We start from the raw sequence: 25200 nt of genomic DNA, 5'->3' as shown, positions 1-25200 counted from the left end.
GAGACTTATGCCTGTGGCTCCAAGACACAAAAGCCAAGAACCATTTCTGATGGCTATGTATAGATATTCAAACTATTTTGGGGGGGCTTAGTTGACATATGGTCTGTTAGGTAAAGTTATGGTCTGATATAAAATCCACCTAAATCTAACAAAAATAAATCTATTATAAAAGATATCTATTGTATAATCAGGGTTCCTCCCATACACTCAGATATGTAATGTATGTGTTTCAGTGTGGGTGTGAAGCAGTGAGAATGCTGCTCTGTGAGGGGACAAGATCTCTGCGTTGAAGGGTGGCTCTCAATCCCAGTTAAGCACAAATAATCTGAACACACTGACTTGAAATGTATTTTATTCCTTTCCAGCCTGAGGATGTGTGTGTGTGTGTGGGCAGGGGTTGGCTTTTAATCACTAAAGTCAAGAGTTATGTGGACCATGAGGTCCAGGGCGTTGTCATGGGAGCATTGTAATGGGGGAGGTGGTGTTAATATATTGATGACCTTAATCCATGGATGAGTTTAAGTAGTTAAATCACTTTTTTCTCTTTCTCTTTCTTTCTCTCTCTCTCTCTCCCTCAGTCTTTCTCTCTTCGCCTCCCTCAGGCCACAAGTTGATTAAGAAATTATAATTAACCCACTAATTTCTGAAGCGGAAAGAGAAAGGATTGTGGGGATGGGGCTTAAGTAATTTAATGCATGGAATTTAATGCATGGATGACAACTGTTATACCCATAATTAAGATGCTCTACTTCACAAGACTCTGTGAAGTGTTGTTCAATTAACCAATTTACCTTGACACACGTGAATATTGCACATCTGAGTACATTCATTATTTGGCGACCTTCCACACATGTATATATTTAACCCAGGTCGACATTGTGTAATGTGTACCATGCACATCTATTTACATTGTATCACGTATCACGTATCACGTATCACACGATTATGAAACAGGAACTATAATGCACATGCTGTGATTTTCCCGCTTGGAGTGGGTTTGGCAGCAGTGTGCCTGTGTGGAGGCAGAAATGGCTTTCATGCCAACTAATGCTGCTAACACTTGTGTACAAGCCAGGAGGTGTTCTTGCAGTCTCTCCGAGGTTAAAAAATAAAAGACAGTTCAGGCCCCACACATATGCGCACATATTACTTTAGACCTGGCCATAAACATGACGTTTCATAATCATATTAAACGGACTTGAGTTAAGCCTGATTGTGACAATTAAAATATGAATAAGCATTTGTGGATTAGGCAGTCGATAGCCAAACACTGGGGCTGTTCTTTGTGTGTGAGAAGGGTGGGCTGCTCCTGGACAGAGCCACACATTGAGCTCTGAAGGACAACAAAGGAAGTATAGTCTCTGCTTGGCTCAAAAAACAACTGACTGCACCCATACAGAAACACTGATGACTGCTGTTTCTGTGTGGACGTGCCATGTGCACTCACGGTTTTCCAGTTGTAAAGAAACATCATTAGCATAAAGCCCCCAATCAATAATTTACAGCTCCATCATATTTAGCATGTTCCTCACGTTCGCCATAGCAGTTCTTGCTGTCGTGGAAGACGAAAAACAGCAGGGACTGTATGAGAGCAGAGTAAACATCAAAGAGTTCTGTTTCAAATGTGGTAGTTACACTAAGCTTCCAACTGGTTCACTGTCTGGTTTCTTGTGTGCCCTCTCTCTTTCTCTCTCTCTCTCTCTCTCTCTCTCCCTCCCTCTCTGCCTGATCCCTGCTGCTTCGAACATGACATTCATCTTTGAGGTCTATGGAGACAAAAGCTGCCTTTGTGTTGGGAGAAAGGGCTCCTGACAGGAGATAAAGAATTGCAAAGCAAAAAGACAGAGATTTGTAGGAAAATATGATGAGATCAGTGTGCCAGTGTCCTCTCTGGTGGAGAAATTGAAATGTTTATTTTATCCCCACATACATAACCCAGATGGGTTTTTGCCCTGTCATGTGTATATTTACATATCTCTGAGACACAGACCAGTGCTCACTTACACGCATGGAATGATGTACCTTCAAGGTGAGAGGAATGTACACTGCATGGACATCTTGCCAAGGGGAGCGAAGCAGGGACAAAGGGAATAAATGGAAGTGGGGGCTACTCAGTGGGGTCTTTGAACATCACAAACATGTCTGATCAGAAAAAAAATGTGCCGTGTGTTTCTCCAGCTGCTTGTGTTTGTGGGTACACATAAGACTTAGATATCTTTTCAGTATCATTGTGATCAAGTTGGTATGTGGACATGCTGCATTTTCTGGATGCCAGGCTCTGTAATGAGGAGCAGCAGGTGCTCCAGAGGGCGGTGTGGGTGTGGGTGTGGGTGTGTGTGTGGGTGTGTGTGTGTGTGTGGGTGGGTATGTGTGTGGGTGTGTGTGTGTGTGTGTGTAGGTGTGGGTGTGTGTGTGTGTGTGTAGGTGTGGGTGTGTGTGTGTGGAGATAGATAGAGATCACAAGGCTAAGATGCTTTAGTGGAAGCATATACTATCATTCACTGGTGTTTTTCCTCCTTTGTCATTAATGAGGTGAGATGCTTTTAGAAGAAGGAACCTGTGTCTAAGTCTCAGCAAGCCCCCCTGGGTTCTCCTGAGGTCCCAGTCATGGCAGACGGCTGCGTGACCAGACGAATGAGCCTGTCATCCTGCTCCTCGGCTGGCTGATGCTCCAAACAGAAGATCTGTCACCTTGCACCTGGCTGTGGGGTCTCCTGGGAGTGCATCCAGAGGTGGTTTTAATCAAAAGGCCTTCAGTTCAGACACACTGAGCCTTCTTTTTCTCAGCATGCCTCTTAATAACTGTATTTTTTTTAGCATCAGGATTTTGTTCAGAATTGTATAAAAGTAGTCATATTCATGTTCTCTGGCATGTTTAACAAAGTAGGCTACGTAATGACAGAAACTTTACATTAAAATATTGACATTTCCTGACAAAACACTTTCCTGACATTTCCTGACAAAACACGACGAATACGTTTTCAAGTGGTTTACATGACAGCGATGCACAGGTTATGGCACAAAGGCATCACAAGGACATTATTTTCACAGAAGATTGTAAGGGCAGCCTGCCTCTGGGCCCCGCCTCCAATAGAAAAAAAAAACAGAAACACAGGAGATTCTCGCGTGTGTCAGTGGTTACTCTACGACGTCATGTGTATTATCCAGTCAATTTACATACGCATCACCGCCCACCGCTGGTGAGCATGAGCAGCCATCCACTCCAGCTGTCCTCTCAGACGGGGGAAAACAGGTTACGGAAAAAGTTTGCGAGTGCGTGAAAACCTTGCTGAGTACTTCGAGCCTCAAAGACAAAATCCCGGAGCGAACAGGGCTCTGACCCCGTTCGTTGGATTAAAACTATGGATGCTTTGAAGTCGGCTGGGAGAGCCATTATTCGGAGCCCTAGTATTGCTAAGCAATCTTGGAGTTATGGCAAACACAAAAGTAAGTTTCGGTCTTTTCGCAATCTGACAGTTGAAGTATTTTTAGCATTGAGTCATGATACTGTTATAAATGTAACGTTAGCCTTTTGTAATATGTTAACGTAAAGGGTTACGGTTGTCTGCTGGTCCAAGGTAGCCATGTAGCTAGCTGGTTTATAGGCTGGCAATATAGCGGACAGAGTCTTTGAAGTTGTACTTGACCTAAACTGTTGCGAAGGACGGAAAACTACAGTACAGCAGCAATCTCTGCTCAAATGTTAGTAACGTTAGCTGGCATGGTAGCTACTTAAGTGTATGATGTGTTGTACTAATAACACGGTGGGCTGGCCAAATAACTACGACGTGTAAAGCTTTCTGGGCTTGGTAACAATATAGGTGTGGGATAGGTAGCCTTATGCTACGTTTTGGTTTATAGCCAATATCCCAGCTAGCCATATGTTCGAATCTGAACTTGTTGACTCTGGTCTCAAAATGTTAGTTAGTTTGGTAGTTATTTCCATTAGACCAGGTAACACGTTAAAGCAAGTGATCTCGACTTGGGGGGAAATCTTCTACTGTCAGACTACGTTTTCGGATCTGAATGAAGTTAAACACGCAGTTCACTCTAGAGATTCCTTCACGCCAACGTATCTGGCATGAGGCTAGGATAACCTTAAGCAAGCTATCGATAGCTACGAGATGCCTCCATCCGCGCTTTCTCCTTACAGTTTTATCGCTTAGCTTATTTTATTTAATGTATGAAAGTGTTGAGGGTCAGTAATGTCGTTATTCTAAGTGCTTTTTAGTCTATTTGCCTACTTTGTAAAACATAAACGTGGCTATATATGGTTTACTGAGGACAATAGACAGCGTTTTCCAACTTCTCCTGTGCATTTTTGTAGTCTGCATGTTTCTCATAGAAGACTGGCTTGCATGTCACGTTGAATTGTGGCAGGCTAACGTTAAATGGTGTTTATTTGCAGCTGGTCATCTTTCTGTCTCAGGCTGAATCGTTTTACTCTCGCTGACGTTATTTAATTTGCATCAAGATGTATCGCCACGTCACCCGCTCCAGTTTGCTATGTATTGTTGTCTTGAATGGTGGGCATTGCATTTGAAGGAGAATATGGGAAAGGGTTGGAGACGTTGATGGCAGTCCATGCCGGTTAAGATGTCTTGATCGTGCAGCAAAGTTTTGTGACACCAACGAGAAGCTAGTACCTCATTCCCACTCACACTGAAAGCCATTTACCTACCGCTATGTTACAGTTATGGTCTCGTGAGGGAATGGGAGCAAAACGTTGAAGTCAAAGTACGCCGTGTGTGTGTTTTTCTTGCAAATTAAACGATATGACTGAACTGTGACGAAACATATTAAACACTGGTGTTGATATTGACATCCTTTTAAAAATAAATGAGCATTTTATGTGTTAAAAGGTGGCTCCTACAGTAAAAAGAGGTTTGTTGCAACAACACCACTGCACTACCTCTTTTGCCATAGAACACCCAACGTTATCATCCTCGGTCTATGGGAAATGTAGGTAACCAATCTAGTAACAGAAGCGTGAATGTAAACATACAAGAACGTGTGCAAGATCTCTGTTAATTTGATTAGGCCTAGATATAAGTCCTGCTTGCGAGGCTGCATCTCCCACAAGCCAATTGTTTCTGATCTAAGTTGGCTCCGTATCAGTTTAATAAAAAGAAATAGAAGCATCTGTATTTTTGTTGTTATTGGAAATCTGACCTTCGGGATTTCTAAATACCCTGGTATACCGTAATACTTCCCAGGCTTGCAGAAGTTCGTACTCTGTACATGATGTTAAATTAAGTCAAGTGGGAATTCACAACACTGAGACTGAGTGGGTATGAAACATTGTTCCCTATCCAGTGTTGTTACCTGATCCATTAATGTTTTTTTGTATGTGAAAGATGCTTAGGTGATGTACTTATGCTGCCCCTAGAATAAAGACTCCTGTGGAGAGAGCTGGAATATCATCCTTGTTTAGTTCTAGACTAATTGTTGCGCTCCCTCGCATTCATTTGACAATAGTAAATTAGTTACCGCAAAAGCACACACCTTGAGTACACTACCAACAAACTGTTTAAGTCTCCTGCTATATCATTTATGAGGCGTCTGAGTGCAGTGACCCTGCGGAAGCGACCCCCTGACCTCATGATTGCTGTTGGCATCTTGCTGCTCAACAGAGCTCCTGCTGGGGCTTTGATCTCCCGATGGGCTGTTTAGCATGGCCAACAGCGGGAGCTGGCCATGCGCAGTCACCCGGCTCGGCTGCACCACCTCTTGCTGCTGTAGTGTGGCTTTTCAAAGAGCAGATTAGCTGCTTGGTAACCTTATTGTTTGGTTTCACAAGAGACCCCCCCCCCCCCTTCCCCCGCATGCCATCCTTTGACAGAGCTATGCTGTTGGGGCCAGCGTGTTGCCACGTGCTTGTTTTCCTCTTCGCTTTTCATTTCAGTCCCCTAGCAAGCACACTGGGGCCATTGGCACGAGCTGGCATTAACACCGTCTCGAACTAAGTGTGCATGGCCAGTGTACGCCACTGATAACACTAATAACCATGGCAACAGGACATGGGAAGGCTTTTACTGTGTGGCTTAATGGCTGACAGCAACTCCCATCTCCGTTGCTATGGCTTTGACCTCACGTTAGCCCCCTTTTCTCTTCTCTTCTTTAAATACCTTTCCCTCTCTCTTCATATCTGTCATTTGTGTGTGCATGGTGTGTGCATGTGTGAGAGCATAAGACGGACGGGGAGAAAGAGATGGATTGGTGACAGAGAATGCACAAGAGTTTCCCCAGTATCTTTGTCCTTGCACATGGCTTCCGGTTGAACCAATAGCAGGTTCTGGTGAAGAATGGTTTGAACTTGAAACAATGGATGAAAAGCCTAAGGCTGCTTAGTACCATCTGGGTGTTTTTTCTTCGAAAGACCTGAATGTTTTACTCATGTGTCATTCTCTGTAGTGTGGTTTGTTCACCAGAGTGGGTTTCGCTCTGTTTTGGGTGTGTCTGGGAGGGCATCTGTTGTAACAGTAGTTACACCATGTAGCGCCTTGTCTCCAGTGTGCTTGTTACCTTAGGCTCAATGGGGAAACATCCAGATTGCTGAAAGAGGTTGATTGTCTTAGATTTACCCCCTGAGACAATGTTATTTTTAACCCTCTCTTGGCCTTGTTTGTTGCTGATTTAGAGTGTTGATCATGAGAACACCAAGCAAAAGCTTAAAGTGTTGTGTCTGCATGGGGAAACTCTGTACTACAAAAAAGTTATGCTTTATCTCCTTGTGAAAATCCAGGTGCTTTTCTCTCTCAATCTTAAAAATAAGGAGGGAACACAGCAGCAGGTGGTCAAAGATGTGAATCTTTATTTGAGGCATTGTCTGTGCTGAAGAACTTGTGGTTGTGACTCTAAATATTGAAGTTCATTTTATCAAATGTTTTGAAGTGGTTTGTGGGTTAGCTTTGAGGATAGGCTCAACCTCAGCCTCATCCTGAAAGAAAAGAGCCTGTTGGAATGAAGTAAACTGTAAAAACTGTGACTAAAACAAACTGTAAACTCTACTTTCAAACTGGAACAAACTGAAACTTTACTCAATCTACGGAGGACTTGTCACTCACATTGCCTGGTCACTTCCAATTGCTTTTTCGTAAAAGGGAATTCATTTTGCCTGCAGCTTGATTTGCAAATGGTAATAAACCCAGTCCATGTTGGCAATGAGTCGTTTTCTAAACATGTTGATCGTTATCAGAATTTGCTCTTATCCAACGCTTTAAATAAGGCTGAGAATGAGTTGCCGAACCTGATGGGGGAGGACATAGCATGTGGGGTCTAAGCTTTGAGAGAAAACCAGTTTGGGCACTTCATCGCTAAGTTTCTTTTTGGCATTCTTTCTAGCAAGAGTGACACCCCTGCTTTGTATGGTAATCAGTTGACTGTGACCGGACTGGGCCGGTTCACATGCAAAAAGCCTTCAATGCATTCTGGTGGTAATGTCTTTTCGCAAGAGGTTTCTTAGAATACCTCATGCAACACTGACCTCAGAATAAAAGGTAAATGTTCTGTTTTGCATTTTATAGATACTACTTTCCCTGTGTGGGTTAGCTGGTACCAGTGTGCCTTTCCACAAGAAGATCATGTCTCTGCTTGAAGTCATCCTCCAGGCCTTGCCAGCCCATGGCCTAGCTGCCAGGCTGTAATGGAGATTGCCTCCTCCCAGGCCCTTTTATGGGGCTGTAAAGCGTTTGGGAGATTTACTGCCACATGGCATCTTCTCTATCTCACCCAGGCTGGTCCTGGATCTGAGCCCTGAGCCCTGCTATGATGCCACTGCTGACTCAGACCCAGCACACACCCACGTATCAAAATACCTCTGTTCACGATAAAAGCATGTTATTTCTGTAGCCTTGGGAAATGTGACTTGGAGACTTGAGTTGTTACACAGCTAACGGCACACTGTAGTTATTCCCTAGGGAACCATTAGTTTTTGTTAGTCTCAAAGTTTGGCGACTGTTCTCAGTCTGATGGTCATCTGGGACACCTGTGAGCGTGACCCCTGAGCACTTGTGTGTGTGTGTGTGTCCTGTCCATGTCCTCAGATATTGCGCGATAAAATTGTGCAGAGTGAGTCTGCACTTCTACCTGAAGCTATTTACAGCAAAGCCCAACGCCACAAATCCCATTAGCCTTGGTTTATTTACGCAGCCTCCTGCTCATACTGTAGCTGCCCAGAGTCTCTGATATTTATGGGCCTGTCTGTCATCCCATCTCTTTGTGCACGGTCTCTCCCTCTCTCTCTCTCTCTCTCTTTTGTTCTCTCTCTCTCTCTCTCTCTCTTTCGTTCTTTCTCTTTCTCTCTCTCTCTTTCTCTCTGCGATATCTCTGGCCATCTTTCTGCCTTTGGCTGGTAATTCTCCTAATATTTTGGTCCTTTCAAACCCCCTTTCTCTGATTTGTGATTTAATGTCTAGTTAGCTTTCACATACCATCTTCATCATCTCCACATTTTCCATCCTGTTCTTCAAAAGTTGAATAGGTTGTTGATATTCAGCAGATCTGTGTTTGTGAAAATGTTAACTTGTGTGAATGATTTCCCCCTCTACACGTTAAGTGAGATTTAGTTGACACTTACTATTTTATAGAAAAAAAAATGTAAAATCAGATAGTAGGTGAGACTTTCCCCTTTAAAAAGCAGATGTATACCAAATTATTGTGCAAGAGATTCAAATACAGATGGCTGTTTCACACCCAGCAGGGTCCAGAAAGTGCTCATCAGCAACTAATACTGCTTGCCCAAGGTTAAACTCCCCTACACTCATTCCCACTGGGGTTACATCTGAACAACCCTATAATCACTTTTGGTCTCTGTGGAAAACTGCAAAGGACGTGGGCATTGAGCTGAATCTCATGAATAGATCTCACAAGGGGGCTTCACGGGTTCTTCATTCTTATTAAGAGTACTTTCAAACGTCTGAAGAACGTGGTTCAACTGACCCTTCTCTGTCTATGTCGTTTGTCTTCTGATCTGTACGTCACAGTCCACTTCTCTGCTTTCCCTCCCTCAGCAGCTTCTAAACAGTAGCAAGCGGTGGTTTGTCTTAGTGTGGGGACGTCGTGCCTGGCGATAAGAGTCTTATCTGAGCTTAATCCCTTTCCTCATTGAGTTGTGATTGTTGTGGAGGCTTGCCAGATCAGGACCTGATACTGATGTTAAGTTACGCAATAATTCAGCCTGTTGGGGTGGTGTTGAAGCAGGCTAAGTTATGTAAACAATGCACGTGATGACCATGAAGATCAATTCTGCCGACTCATCATCATTTCACACGCAGCCCTTTCATTGTCACATGCAGCTTTTACACTATTGTGTATTTCTATGTAGTCTTGCAGAGGAATCAAAGTAAGAGAAGTGGGATGTGTTTTAATGGATCCAATGGGTTTTCCTGCCAAGTCCTTTTGGGGTGAGAGTAGGGGGGCCTTGTCAGACCACCCAGTAGTATTCTAACAGGCTTTGCTGTCAGGCAACACTCTCTGCCGCACATGAGGCTGAAGAAAAGAGCTGTTCTTTCAGGCTGGTGCTTAAATGATGGACAGAACAACAGATAACAGTTTACTTCCCAAGGTGCGGATAACAATGCCATAAATATCTTCACTGATGTCGTGACTGGTGTAGATATTTCATAATTAATGTTATGCAGCCCGCCTTTGCAGAAACTCCAGCCTTAAAGCAGCTATTTTTACCTGTGCTCTTGTAAGAAATCTTAGAATTACGACGATACACTTCGGAAGAGATTCCAGTGTTTCTGTGAACTAGGCCTACATTTCTGAAATTTCTGATAAACGAATAATACATGAAGCCAGAAACCTTAGTGATAAACCAAGAAAGCACAGATATACCGTGAAACAAGACATTTTTAACCATTACATCCTAATAAACATTTAAATTTTTTTTGTTTTATTGTATTGCTTCTTTTAACAAGGCTTACGCTGGACTAACAATATTATTAAACTGAAATGTGAAGGTAAATTCAGCATTCAAGTTTTTGGGTTTTACTTTGGTCAACTAGAGTCAAAGATGAGACCTCAGCTGGATGAGTAAATATGCACATGACGCAGATTGTAATCATTGTTATTGTGCAAAAAGGTCCTCTTCTAATAGGTTCTCTTTGAACTTTGAATTTTTGCAAACAAATGGTTTGGTTACTGCAAATGAACATATTTTTAAAGATGGCCTGTTGGGCAGGGAAAGAGCACAACAGTGGGCACTTTGATGGTTGCCATGGAGTGCATGGTACGGCAAGGTACTGTACCAAGAATGTGCTTCATTTCTCTGTGCCAGTGTTCTCTGGTTCCTCCATTTTGATCACCACAGTGCACTTCTGTCAGCTCCCTTGCTTGTTCTCTCATCCTCGTATGGATAAATACAGAGTCTCTTCCAGCACCAGTGAGCGTGATGTTGCTGGTGTTGCTGCTTGTTCTCTATGGGTTTATGGGTGAGCAAATTTAATAGGCTTGTGGCTATTTCAGGAATCTTTGTGAGCAAGAAACTACAGGAGTGAGCAGTTCTGATTTATTACCAAATAAAGATTGAGTGTCTGTGTTCTTCTGATTTTCTTTGTGTTTCTGTGGACTGAGATCCTGCTTGTAGCCTCTACTACAGTCTCAAATGTTTGCTGAATGGCCGTGTCTTTCGTCCATCTGATCTAGCAGACAATGCACCTTCCCAGGGTGGGAAGAGGAAGGCAGCATGTTTCCTTGATGGCTCCTTGTCATTAGCCTGGTAGTATCTCACACATGCACTTCCTGGATCCCAGTGAAAACTGAGCTGGGATCTATCGGCGGCTGGAGCCAGACCACCTTGTGTCATTTCAGTGAATCCATTCCTAATTCTAGAACTTTAACACAGAACTTTAATGCAGTTCTAGAACTTTAATGCAGTTCTAGAACTTTAATTCTAGAACTTTAACACAAAACTTTAAAGCAGAATTGCTCATAAAAAAAGTCCAGAACTAAGTATTGTTAACTTGCGTTGAAAGCAGTGAAGGACCATGTGTTTTGTTTATTAGGATATACTGTTTCTTGGTGGCAGGAAAAGTTGTTTGGGCAGTCATCCCTGGAGAAATAATTGTGACGTTATAGTGTTCAAAAAATGCACAATTTTCAAGCACTTTGAGACAAACAGGTCTCAGAGATGCCTAGTTTACTGTTGCTAGCAGGAGCTGTTTTGAAGCTTTAGCCGTATTTCTCCCCATATCTCACCAATGCTTAACAGCCTACAACTAAACACAATTATTATCAAAATGCCATTTTCTATTTCACTGTCACTACTGAGAACGTGGTGTCAGCTCTGAAGGAGCTCATACTGAAACTTCCTGGAGAATGAAATATGATTGACGTCCCCCCATGTTCTGTGCTCCTGGTGGTTACAGAGGTTTATGTGTGTGTGCGCGCCGGAGCCATAGAGAAAAAGCTGCACCATTTTTCTTTGTTTAAAATCTGGCTTGTGTAGCCCATTTATAACATTCTCAATATTACAAATATGGTAATTACTTACATTTGTGTAAAATGGTATGAATATCTATATTTGGTATACCACCCAGCCTCAGGAGAGCCCAGGAGCTAGCTCTGTCGACCCACTGGATGCTGCTTGCAGAAAGGAGGGACATGCCAAAGGGCAGCCATTAAAAGTCCCAGTGTGGCTTTTGTGACCTTCAGCTTACCAGGAAAATAACTTTCAGCTCCTCTGCCAATTGGAAGGGAAATGCATGCTGTACATAGGCTTCGGATAGGAGTTGTCTTGTTTGTACACTAGGGTAGGAGTATGCACAGTGGACTGCTTTTATTTAGCTGCCATTTATTTGTCAAGGGCATCACAAGGATATCGGATGTAGCAGAAATTGGTGTCCGCATTGGCAGGTGCATCACCAACAGACAGGGTGAATCTTCCTAAACTTGTTTAAATCCAGAGTGAGTTTTAAAGAAAAAAACTGACTGTCCTTTAGTGGGGAAATGTTTAGATTTAATTTTTCTGAGTCACAGTCCCTGTAACAGGAAGTATCCCCCCTCTTTTGACACGGGACCTTTGGGAGTTGGGCAGGAGTAGTCTGGAAACCTGGCCATTCGCCACTCCGCCCCAACAGGATGTGTGACATCACGCCCGGAGACCACCATGACATCTGGCATGGGTAGCTTGTGTAGAGTTTGTTGTCTGTTGTAATGTTACAAATGACTGGCTGAATCACCAGTGATGACTGTGATATTAAGCTATTCTTTTGGATCTAGACGTGTGTCTATATTTGTGGGCTTGTACAGTATGTGTTAGTTGTGAGCTGTTATTAATGGCTTATTGGTTCTCGAAGGTGGCGTTTTGGATTGTACAGGGACTATTAGTTTGCTGCTGTAGCCAGTGTGGATGCTTGTTATACTCCTGGCGTGACTGCAGATCTCTACTTTGGATGCTTTATGACCTAAGGACGGTGGAACGATCCAGAGAATGTGGTGTTGAAATGTGTGCTAAAGAGAGTTTCGGGTGCAGCTCTGGAATGCAAGACTTACAAGATAGTGGTGGATGGTGGCAATTATTGATAAATGACGAATCAACCAGTTAATCAAGACAGGCTTGTGTGTCTGTGTGTGTGAGGGGGGGGGGGGGGGGGGGGGAGTGAGAGAAGGGCTTGAATGCCATCACACAAGTGATTCAAAGTTTCCATACGTCACAGATAGAGTTGTACCCTGTGCAGTGAAGACACCTTGGCTTTAACATTTACAAACAAAAAATCTCATGTACAGCTTTCCCCTTCCACTTCTGATATTGCCTACTCACTCTGCCGTAATCTCTGCAGCTAAACCAGGATGAATACCTATTCTTTACTAGTTTCCACAGCAGGGATTTTAAAAGCTCCATTCTGAACGTGGTGTGACACATAGGTGTTTTTAGATGGAGGAGTCTGATTCACAAAGCTACTCTTTAATTCACTGAGTGGAATTTTCTTTGATCGTTCTTTAAGTTTTTAGTGTCTTGATTTGGGACATGCATCTGGGTCTTGGGATCTTTGGCATATGCTTCAGTGCTGGGAGTGTCGGGGGCGGAGTGTGTACATGTCTGTTGGTGTAATGCTGGGTTTAAACAGAGAATGGCATGGGCTGGGTCTACTGTCCCTTACCTGTCAAGACTCCATAAAATATCTAGTTTGTTTAGGGAAGTAGTCCTAAATAAATAGTGTGTGTGTTTGTGTGTGTGTGTGTGTGTGTGTGTGTGTGTGTGAACAGTGTTCAGGAGTGAAGGGATGTGGTGTGGAACCTTCTCATCTCAACTGATCTCCTTTCCTGTCCTGGTTAAATTTCCCTCCTGCTCTTTGCTCTCCTTTACCTTTTTTCTATCCTTCACATCGTTCTCTCAATGTCATCTCTACTACCTTTCTTTATTCTCTCTTGCCTCTCTGTGCCCTTTTCCTATCCCCCCTGTAATGGCTTCAGAGGTGTTCTTTGTCCCCATCAAGGTTTGGCAGTCAAGCAGACCCCCATCTACTGCCTACTCCTGTCTCTGGCATTTTCCCCCCTCTCCTTTCTACGTACTTTTCTCTCATTCTCCCTTTCTCATCTCCGTTTGTCTTGACTTAGGCTATCTCTGAAGTGGGACTTCCCCCCCCCCCCCCCAGTCATCCAGTTGCTGAAGGCCCTTCTGCTCCACTTCCAATGTTATGTTGTCTGTCTGATTATGACTTTATTTGTTTATTTATTTTAAAAACAGGTCAGGTGTGAAGTGGTGGTAATCTGAGTGGATTTGCTGGGCTTTTAGTTGTAAGGCCATAAGCTGAAGGGGACAGTGAGAGGGTTATGGTGGGACCTGGCTTGTCCCCTTAAATAATGTACAAAAGCTTATAAAGCGTATAAAGCTTCTCTGAGTGGGTACACACACACACACACACACACACACACACACGAGAGCGCTCAGGCCCTGTAATGTAAGTACTTTAGTAATGAGAAGAGAGGGGACAGACCAGTACCGACTGCCATGAGGAGGAGTAGAGAGGCCCTCACTGCGGTCGCCCTATGTCTTTCACTCTGAGGGAACTGTTGAATTCAATACACGTCTTGGTCTGTAGTACAGCTGTAGTGTGAAACTAATGGACAGAAAAGCTTATGTTGTCAGTATGCGGTTCATCTGTCTTGACCTGTATATAGTGTCAAAATTATTTCTGGAGATGGACAGAAGATGGTGAAGCAGTCAGTGGAGGCAGAGAGAGAGACCCTCATGCTAACTATGCTAATATAAGATGAAACCAAGAAACCTGAGGTCAGGAAGTGTGAAGTGAGACAGACATTTGGTCAGGTCTGTCAATTGGTCTGGTTTCTCACTGGGTGTGAAGCAACGAAGAAATACCAATACAGTGGCATGGGAAAGGGTGAACAACTCGCATACTCGCACAGTCGCACAGTCGCAGTCACTCACACTCTCTTGCACAGTACTAGCACTCTCTCACTCGCGCTCGCAAAACAAGCCTTCCCCACCCTGCATCACAGCGGAAAATAAGTGATCTTGTGCAGCTGTTTTAGTGTGTGTGTGTGTGTGTGTGTGTGTGTGTGTGTGTGTGTGTGTGTGTGTGTGTGTGTGTGTGTGTGTGTGTGTGTGTTTGCAGTAATTGATTCTTACGGCTGGCAGGCTCCTTTGAACCGTGCGTATGTCTGTGTGTGTTTCCAGCAGCTGAACACACACTAGCCCTAATGTTAGTTAATGTAATAAGGGGAGAATTTGCTGGGTCAATCATTTGTTTTGAATGTCCGTCTGTCCGTTCGAGGCTGCAACCAATTTAAAGCATCCGTTTACAGACACTGCCTGCCTGATTGTGCCTGGGTCTACATATCTCTTTGATCATAAATAATATATTTATTAATTTGTATGAATAACTGACTTGGGAAGCATTTCCTTAATTTGACTACTACAGTACTAATTACACAGATTAATATGCATTGATGACTAAAGGTTAGGATCTGTGAAGGCCAGTGTTGCAGTGTTGCAGTGTTGCAGTGTTGTTTCAGTATTGCAGCATGTAGTTGAATGTAGCCAGAGGCGATGCTCATGTCATTGGAAGAAGTGTGTGTGTGTGTGTGTGTGTGTGTGTGTGTGTGTGTGTGTGGTGAAGCATCCGTAATGGCTGTAATACTTGTCTCACTGACATATCCTTTGGGACATTAGGATGTGAATAGAAGCATTCATGGGTGCATTTCCCAAATCTTTGCAGCTAGATTAATCATTTACGCTTGGTTGAAATCAATACGATTTCTCAGTCCAAACTCACAGGCACTTCCTCAATCTCATGTGGAAGGGGCTCAAAGGGCCTAAGATAAATGAATAATTTGAACACGCTGGCTCCAAAGTTTGTCAGTACATTGTGTGTGAACTGGGTCTCTAGTCCATGGCAATGTGGTGCAGCTGCATGTCTTCATAGCGTCATAGTCACACAAGCACCTTCTGCTCTGGAGCCGGAGAGTACAACACTTGTTTGCAGTAGCCTAATATGTGAGTTTGGAGTCTCTAAACTACCCATTATTTTAATTGCTCATCTTTGTTCTCTCATCGTTAGGGTATAGATTTGTTTTCTCTCTCTCTCTCTCTCTCTCTCTCTCTGCCGCCCCCTCAGGGACACAACACGGCTCCTCCTGCCCGCCTCCTCCATCTCAGTGTGTGACTAAAGAGCAGTGAGTTGTTTGTAAAGGCCCGCTGTGGACCCAGAGGGGCTGCTTGCTTCCCCGCTCCAACACTGCGGTTGGGTTCTACTGCACTGGGATGTACTGAGTGCTGGTTGTGCTATTGGGGCTCAAAGGCCTGAGATGATTGAATCATTTGAACACCCTGGCTCCAAAGCTTGTCAGTCGGTTGTATGAGAAGTGGACCTACAGTCCATGGCAGTGTGATGCAGTGTTTATACACACATGCACAAAATAGTGATAGTATTGATTGCCTGTGTCTCTAATTTCAGTCTAATTTATGAGAAAAAAAAGAGTTGCCCCCCCCTCTTTTGTAAACAAAAATGTGATTAAAAACACTAACCCAAGGATACATTACGTGGGATTGTCCAACATATAGGAAATAATTGAGAATACGCCTTTATATGTTGAGTCAATTCACCATTCCATAAGACTTCTATTTGATTCGCCTTTAAGCAATACCTTTGTGATTCATCGTCGTCTCATGTTCTGCCCGTCCAGTGGTGTCACAGCTGGTACTCTGCCAGTGTGATGGGCTCTGCTCAGTTGCTCTGGCTCCTCATCCTGTTGCTGCTGCTGCTGCTGTCGGCTCTGTTTGATCTACCCTGGTCTGATCAGTGCTGATACTCACCTTCATAAGCCTTCACATCATCAAAGGGATACACAGCACCAGATAGGCAAGCTCATACGCATACATGCATGCACATACACACACACACACACACATACATGCACGCACACCATTGATCTGTGCAATAGATCACATACACACACATTGACAAGTCAAGTTTAAAGGACGCACAAGACAAGCTCTGCAGTCGGAAACATTGAGGTCACAAAGACACCTGATCCTCTCGCTTGACTGCATTGCTCCTGGACCGTGACTTTTAACCTCCATATTGGTGTGTGTTCGTGTGTGTTCTTGTGTGTGTGTGTGTGTGTGTGTGTGTGTGTGTGTGACGAAGAGGTGTTTGATCATCCCCATTAGCCAAGCTTGGCTTTGAAGTTCAGACGGTGCACTCGAAATCCTCGCACCCGCCGTTGCCGCAGCAGCAGCTGTGTCCCTCCATCAGCTCGCCTTCCTCCCATCATGCCTCTGGGCTGCGGCCCTGTTTGCACTGTCTGCTGTGGAGAGGCAGGAAAGCCTTTGAAGTGCACACACACACTTAGACCCTCACACATCACAGGCTGCTGCAAACCTGTGGCTAGAGGGTGTACTTGCTAGATCTTCACCTGCTTACCACAGTTCTGACGGTTCTAAAGAACTACTACATAGGGTAGAGGAACTGCAGATGGTTTAAAGCTCTCTGCATGTCAGTGACTATTAAGACTCTGGTTGGTGGTTTTGCAAAGCCTTATTTAGTGTTAATTTAATTATTTCTACCATGAGCATCCACTGAACTCCTAGTCAACTCGCAGAGATTGAATTCAAACGCCTACGCTCTGGGGCTCTGCATGCGTGTGCATGTATGTGGGAGAGGCACTGCAGTGGGAAAAGAGAGGGAGGGAATTTAATACTCCAGATGCAGTGTCCTGGAAAACAAGCCATGTCAAAACATATCACCGTTAGACTTCCTCGGTGTGAATGACAGCTGTCAATCCACCTTTCCCATGCCCCCATCCACGGCTGAAGTGCCCACCTAACCCCAATCACTGCTCCCCGGGCCCTCAAACGCAGCTCACTGCTCCGGGTTAGTGTGCTTCACTGTGTGCATCACTACCCTGGATGGGTAAAATGCAGAGATCGAATTCAGAGTGTGTGTGTGTGTGTCACTATCTCTGCCTGCACTAACATAGTCACTAGTCACATGCTCATTTCCATTACATTCCATTTCCATATTGTCTTCATGGAAAGCTTGAAGAACTGTCTTGGTAGTTCCTGAGTTTATGGAGAGTTTTCTTTTTCTTGCAGGAAAAATGGCTAATGCAGCACAAAACTAACAGCAAGGGCATTCGATCAGCTTCAAGTGATGCTTTGTGATTGGCTGAATCTCAATGAGTGTGATGAGTCTGTGACCAGAGATGAGCAGAGACAGCAGTGTGATGTGGAATAAGAAGTAGCCCTAGCTTAGCTTCCAGTATGACTTCCTGACCTTTAACGATTGGTGCGTCATATGCAGGTTGTGGCCCTGGCCTAGTTTTTCCCCTATAATGCGATGGACCTTGGATGAAATCCAAATACAGGTCGTTATGGATGCCAGTCCGTTAAAAGCACCCGTGCTAATTCCCTCAAAATGGGCCGGCTAAATGTGTGTGTGGGGGGCAGCAAGGCTGGAGAATGGTCAGGCCATTAGGGTTGGCGGTTTGAGACCAGGAGGTGTGTGTGTGTGTGTGTGTGTGTGTGTGTGTGTGTGTGTGTGTGTGTGTGTGTGTGTGGGATTGAGTGGGATTGAGTGGGATTGAGTGGTAGTGGTTTTAGAGAGTAGTGGATTGTGTGGGTCAGGATGGTTCGGGTCTGGCTGGCTCGTGATGGCAAGCATTAAGAATAACTCGATGTCAGCTCTGTGTGTGTGTGTGTGTGTGTGTGTGTGTGCTTCTGCTTGTTTATGTGTGTGGGCAGGGCTCAGTGGTCTGGAGATTGGCCAGTTTGTTGTTCAGGTCAGGATGAAGGTCTTTTAAGTGAGGGTGTGTGTGTGTGTTGGGCGACATGGGGTCTGGGCATGGGCCAGGTCATTGCGCTGAGCTGATTGGATGATGGGATATGAGCGAGGGTGTGTGTGCAGTGGGCTGGAATATGAGCGGCCCAGTCAAGCAGCATCACAAGGAAAACCACAAGCGCCAATTACTGCTGAACACACCATTTTATATCTGGCACTGAGTCAATGTTCTCTCTCTCTCTCTCTCTCACATCCTCTTTTCATCTTTCCTTCCTCTCCCACCCTCTCTTTCTATTTCTCATGCTTTACTGTTTTGGCCGACTCATTCTCACGCCTGCTAGTTGGGACACATTTAAGAAAGATGCATTGATTTTTCTTGTAAACAGAATGGGTATGAGCTGTAAAATGCTGTTGTGCTTTCGGGACACAGCTTCAGTCTGCTTTTGATTATCCTTCAGTTGGATGGGATCAAGAAGCTTGGTGTTTGGGTTCGTCGTTCTTAAGCTGCAGAAGTCTGACGTGTCCAAACCCCCCCATATTTCACTGCGCTCACTGTGGTCTGGCCATTCACTCTAGGTATTCATTTTGGGTAGGAAGGACGTTATGAGTCGGGTGTCATTCAAATGTATTTATAAAACCGTTGAATCAAACTCTCCCACTGGTTTGCAGAAATCTGGCAGATCGTGCTCTTTTCAGTTAAGAGATGCCAGACCATAATCTCAGTTGAAACCTGAGCTTAGATATTGCCTAGCAACAATAGTCAACCAGAAGCAGTGAAGGGGGGTGTACAGGAGGAAAAATCTTTCAGATGGACAGCATGAATCTTGAATGGGGCTAAATGCCTAATGTGACCATTATCTTTTTAGGGCAGTGGTGTTCATTATATCCTCTGGATCCATGATGGTAGCATTCCTGTGCCTGATGATGACCTTCACAACCCCGCTCAGATCTGGCTGGCTCTCTGCTGCTGCCTCAATGAAAATCGTTTCAATTTAGAGTTTGTGCTGGAATGCAGCGAGATGACTGATAGCTCTGCTATCTGGTTATGGTTTCCCACCAAGCAGCCAGAGGGCTGCGGACTCCTCTGCTTGTGGTCTGTCGGTCTGAGCTCCCCAGGGTCACTAGATTCGCATAGGAAATGCAGGACAGGCCAGGAAACCACTAAAGCACCGAAATGCTACTTGACCAAAAGGCTTCTCGGGTCACTCTGAAAGTCCAGTGTCTTCAAAAGAGTTGGTCTTTACTGGTGCTGCCTTTGAAATAATCATGGTAATGGAACACATTCATCTCAAAATTTCTCCCTTGTGAGGTTTGTGTTGTGTGTTTAAAAAAAAAAAAAAAAAAAAATCAAAGGCTTCTTATTAACTTTAAGTGAGTAGTAGAGGTTTTTGTAAGGTCCTGCCACATTTCTGCCCTACCAATGCAAAGAGCCGGATGATTCCGTTCATTAGTTTAATCTCCTCGTTTTAAGAATTGTGTTATGTGTAGCTTAATTAATAGCCCATTCCATCATCCAAGACCTCTAGAAAAGGTCTGTCCTTGAAATTGAAACGGCCTGCCAGACGGTTGAATTATGGACGGAAGCTGCAGGTGTCCAGGGCAGAAGATGACCCTCAGGTGACCCCTGCGGCTCAGCTGGGAAGCTCGTTAGAGTGACCACTTTGGGTTGGATTTTACAGTCACCAGGAACAATCAGTGTGGACACATGTGTCCAATTTCCGATTTCAGTCCGATTTAAATTGGATATTGGACACATGTGTCTCCCCAGAACTAGATTAATTGTGTCCGACTTGAGTCCGACTGGACTCCGATGTAAACCGCTGGACACACGAGGAGGTGGTCAGGTCAGGTCTGAGAGGAGGTGGTCAGGTCAGGTCCCTCTGGAGCGGTCCCTTGTTACGGAATGTAAAATATGCTGCATGCTCCCACTCTCAGCGCATGATATAGATTAAAGGGAGGTATGCCATACTGCTGAACTCATGTCGAGCTTGGACAGGACCAGCCCATCTGGCACACTGATTGGAGGTGTTGCATCTGTTTTTCTCACTGTGACTGTGTGATGGCGTGCACGCGTGTGTGTGGGCTTTGACCTTGGGACCTCTGGGGTGTCGGTAGAGTGTGTTCTCTGATGATAATTAGAGAACACACTCTTTTGTTATGGCGGTAAGTGAAGGACGGGGGTCGTCTGAGTTCAGTGATTGGAAACATCTATGTGCTTCTCTTGTGTGTGTGTGTGTGTGTGTGTGTGGGTGTGTGGGTGTGTGTGTGTGTGTCCTTGAGGTGCTGGGAAAGTGAGTGATAAAACACCTGCTTTTCCCCCTTCCTCTTTCCCTTCACTTACACAGTGTGTGTGTGTGTGTGTGTGTGTGTCTGTGTGTGTATCTCTGTGAGGGTCTGTGTCTGTTTTTACATCCATGTTGCGCTCAACAAGGTGAAAAGCTTGGAAGTATAGTCGGGTCTATGTGCATGCGTGCATGCGTGTGCATCGGTGTGTATGCCTCATATGCAGCCCATATGTTACAGCTGTTTGTCTGTGCACATTGTACTGTTGAGGCCCTGCTGTGTTACTGGCATATATGGGAATTGTGGAGGCGTGTATGAAGTGTGGCTATTGAATAATGAGACTAATCCGTAATTACATTGTAATGAAAAAAACTTGTTAAACTCGTGTACACTCGTAACAACAGTCTCGCTATTAAACAGGCCCACCTTGTATTGATCTCTTCTGTCTGTGTCTTTCTGTCTGCTCAGAGCTGCCGGAGAACTGGACGGACACGCGGGAGACCCTGCTGGAGGGGATGGTGTTCCAGCTGAAGTACCTGGGCGTCACACTGGTGGAGCAGCCCAAGGGCGAGGAGCTGTCAGCCGCCGCCGTCAAGAGGATTGTTGCCACGGTGAGCCTGACACGGCCACGGCTTCCCTGTCTTGTCTGGCAAGGGCATCAGATTAATGGTGACCTTGTGTGGTCGTCTCACACAGTCACAGGGGGACAGTCACAGGGGGACAGTCATGGGGGAATAGGGTACACACATGACTGGGCATGGTTGGTGTGTTAAGTGTGTTTGAAATGTGTGAACCAATCCAACCTTACAGTAGCTCTGCAGAAAATGGTTTAGATGAGTGGAGGTGCTACTTTCATTTCTGGCCTCTGCTATTGGTTCCAAAATTCTAAGAAATAGTCCTCAGATGTTTCCATCGATGTTTCCTAGTAACATCACACCTGACAATGAGACCGTATATGACCGGCCTATTGGTACTTACTGTAACTGTTAGTTAGTGCTAAATTATTGTAGTTGGGTCAGGTTTTATTTATTATGTGAAGTTATCTCAATTGTAAAAGTATTGTGTATGTATTTTATTTTTTGTCAGTTCAGGCACGGTACTGTTTTTAAAGTAGTGTTTTAGCATTGGCATCGGAAAAAACCTGAGAGATGCCCAACCCTATTTATGGCTCAAAACCTGAGAGATGCCCAACCCTATTTATGGCTCTCTGGCTCATCTCCCAACAGCAATCCTTAATGGTTACTCACAACCCCCCTGATATTTTTTTTTATGGTTCCTCTGAAGCTTTTTTTTTAAAACACTCGTCTCTCTGTTTCAGCTGCAACTGAACTTAACAATCTCCTCCTTTTCAAAAAAGGGTTCTTGTTATGAAATGCAGAATGTAGAGTTTTCCGGAGAAAGTCTTAAAAAGCCCCCTTTCTCCCCCTCCTGCTGCTAAGTTCTAAGCTGGCTGTCTCTACAGCTTTAGCGCTGGAGCCTCTCTGTGTCGCTCTCCAACACATGGCTGCTAGCGTCGGTTCTCGGTTTTTGCTCTGCCCAGTGGAAACTCTTAGCCCCGTTTGGAGTGTTTTTTCCCCCTCATTAATGCCACCAACTGACCTCCTGCCCAGGGCCCACCTCGTCCGTTAAAGAAAGAGCACGTTTGTTTAAAATAAGGGAAGTGCCTGCCCTTGAATGGACAAGACCATAATAAACACCTCTCACACTTATACACAAACACACACACATACACACATATACACAGATACACATATACATACACACACACATACACACGCGCATACACATACACACACACACACACACACACACATAACACACATAACACACATAACACACATAACGTACACACATAACACACACACACACACATACACGCGCGCATAAACACGCGCATACACACACATACACAGACACATATACACACATATACACATATACACATACACACATACACACATACACACACACACACACACACACACACGCCTGTACACACAGTCTAGCTCTGTGTGCGAGTGTTTGTGTTGGAGACAGTACTAGTTATGACAGTAATAATTATGTGTTAGTGTTTACCTTCAGGGCAGAATATGATATGGGATTAGAAACAGCAGTGTGTCTGCCCGTTTAGGGAAGAGAGTTTTTTTGTTTGGTTGGTTCTCTAAAAGTTAGTTGCCAATCCAGAGATTTTCTAATGTTTTCTCAAGAGGTTTACTTGGCAGTTCCTGAAAACACAACACTTTATTTTCTCTCTTTCTCTGTCTCTTTCTTTCTTTCTTTCTTTCTTTCTTTCTCTCTCTCTCTCCCCCAGGCAAAAGCGAGTGGAAAGAAGCTGCAGAAAGTGACAGTAGTAGTCTCCCCGCGAGGAATCATCCTCTACGACTATGCCTCAAACCAGCTCATAGAGAATGTGTCCATATACAGGTGAGGCCTAGCCTCTCTAGGGACTAGAGCTCTGTGTATGCGCGTGTGTGTGGTGTGCGCGCGTGGTGTGTGTGTGTGTGTGTTTGGTGTGCGCGTGTGCGTGTGTGTGTGCGTGTGTGTGTGCGTGTGGTGTGCAAGCGTGTGTGTGTGTGTGTGTGTGTGTGACTGTGTGACTGTGTCCCAGTTTTTATTCTGTCAGTTCTTTAATGTCATTCTCTCAGTTGTCTGTTTTATTGAATAAAGGAATGGGAATATTGTACATGTGTAGACCGAAAGATGTTAGATACATGCATTTACACTTCTGTCTGTGCACCAACAACTGGGCAGTGAAGAAACCCACCACACAACACACACACACACACAAAGCACTCACTTTAATACTTTATCTCAGCCATGTGGCACAGGTTCTTCCTAGTGCTTTGTCTTAATTTTCTGATGGTAATAAAGTGAGCACGTGGCAGACACAAAACAGAACACACACACACACACACACACACACACACATACCGCTGTCCAAGCAATACTCTCTCCCGGCACGGTGCAGGCAGATTTACTGAGTGTCACTCTAGGGTGGCGAGAGAGGTGGAGGGAGGGGGAGAAAGGGTGAAGAGGAAGAATAGAAAACAGAGAGGGAGGACTTGGAAAGGAGTCTCGGTAAATCTCTCTGTGAAGAGTCAATAAAACAGCCTGCTTTTTCTGGTTTCACCGTACACAAACACATACTCACACACACACACACACACACACACACACACACACACACACACACACACACACACTCACTCACACATTTACACACTTCAGTCTTTCTAAGCATAACCTCTTGTGCGTGCCTGAAAGTGAAATGGATCGGTTACGGGGGAGTGAGGTCAGCGGCCGACACCTGACGACCGCCTCATTCTCACACACACACACACACACACACATACACACACACACCTCCCTCCTCAGCTCACACTCTTGATGGACGGATCAATTACAGGAATGGCTGTGCTGTGATGGCCCGACAAAGCGTCTGTCACATCCTATCCTTCTCCCCCCCTCTCCCTCCGTTCCTTTCTGTAGTCTACCTCTCGGTTTTCCTTCTTTTTTTTTTTTATTGTCTCTCAAACCCACCCTCCAGTCACATTCTTTCTATCCCAGTGCCCAGCTCATAAATGGGACCTAGCGCTGTTAGCCTGTTAGCCTGCTAGCCTCACCACCTCCCCTCTCACCAGCTGTCCTATTCCTGGACCCTTCAGGCTGCTCCTTAGTCATTAGTTAAGTGGCCACCCTGTGACACACACACACACACACACACACTCGTACACACACGCACGCACACACACACTCACACACTCACACACTCGTGTACACACACACACACACACACACTCACGTACACACACACACACACACACTCACACACACACCCTGATTCCGAGGGACTGACATAGTCCGTGATGACGTCACACGTGGGAGCGCTGTCAGGGCGCAGGGAGCTCACGTGTTGCAGCTGTGTGAAGGTGGAAAGCAGCCACCAGAGCACAGAGGGGACAGAGCCCAGCTGCACGCTCTCTCAGTTTGAACTCAACCCTGTCTGCTGGTCGGGTCATCTGATGCTATGAGACGTGTGTGTGTGTGTGTGTGTGTGTGTGTGTGTGTGTGTGTGTGTGTGTGTGTGTGTGTGTGTGTGTGTGTGTGTGTGTGTGTGTGTTTTGGCATGTGCTATGTTTTTTTTTTTTTTCATAGGGTGTGGAATTAAAAGACTTTGTAGGAGGAAATGAGATTGAGCGTGGGATTAAGGGATTACCAGTGGAGGCCCTCTGTGATGCCGCCACCTTATCTAAGAATGCTGTATTCTGAGTGCAGTCCGAGCCGTCCTAGGCTTATGGGCTTACTCCATGTGTGAACACACGTTCTCTCTCTTCTCTCTTCTAAACAGGATATCATATTGCACAGCAGACAAGATGCATGACAAGGTGTTTGCCTACATTGCCCAGAGTCAGAGCAACCAGACCCTGGAATGTCACGCGTACCTCTGCACCAAGAGGAAAGTGGTGTGTACGGCGACTCCTCATCTGCCTTCAAACAACCTCCCCCCGATCCCCCCTCTCACACACACACACACACACACACACACACACACACACACACAGTGCCACTCCCTCTGCTCTTCCTTCCCTGAGCTAATTCTGCCCAGTCTTTTCAGGCTATACTTCCCCTACCCTCTGACACATATACACACACCCTGAACAGCTTCTTA

General features: G+C 44.9%; 1 protein-coding gene across 1 annotated transcript in view; it reads left to right on the top strand.

Annotated features, from left to right (window-relative positions):
- Window positions 1-3251: 3251 nt before the first annotated feature.
- Window positions 3252-25200, top strand: part of ldlrap1b (low density lipoprotein receptor adaptor protein 1b) — a 39039-nt gene continuing 17090 nt past the window's right edge. Inside the window, 4 exon segments of the mRNA XM_080849997.1 lie at window positions 3252-3447; window positions 21000-21142; window positions 22843-22955; window positions 24880-24994. Coding sequence (XP_080706123.1) covers window positions 3363-3447; window positions 21000-21142; window positions 22843-22955; window positions 24880-24994 — 456 coding nt within the window. The 5' untranslated portion in view covers window positions 3252-3362.

Source organism: Sprattus sprattus, assembly GCF_963457725.1.
Source record: "Sprattus sprattus genome assembly, chromosome: 13".
Classification (NCBI taxonomy): Eukaryota; Metazoa; Chordata; class Actinopteri; order Clupeiformes; family Clupeidae; genus Sprattus; species Sprattus sprattus.
This window is presented reverse-complemented; position numbering and strand designations above follow the sequence as displayed.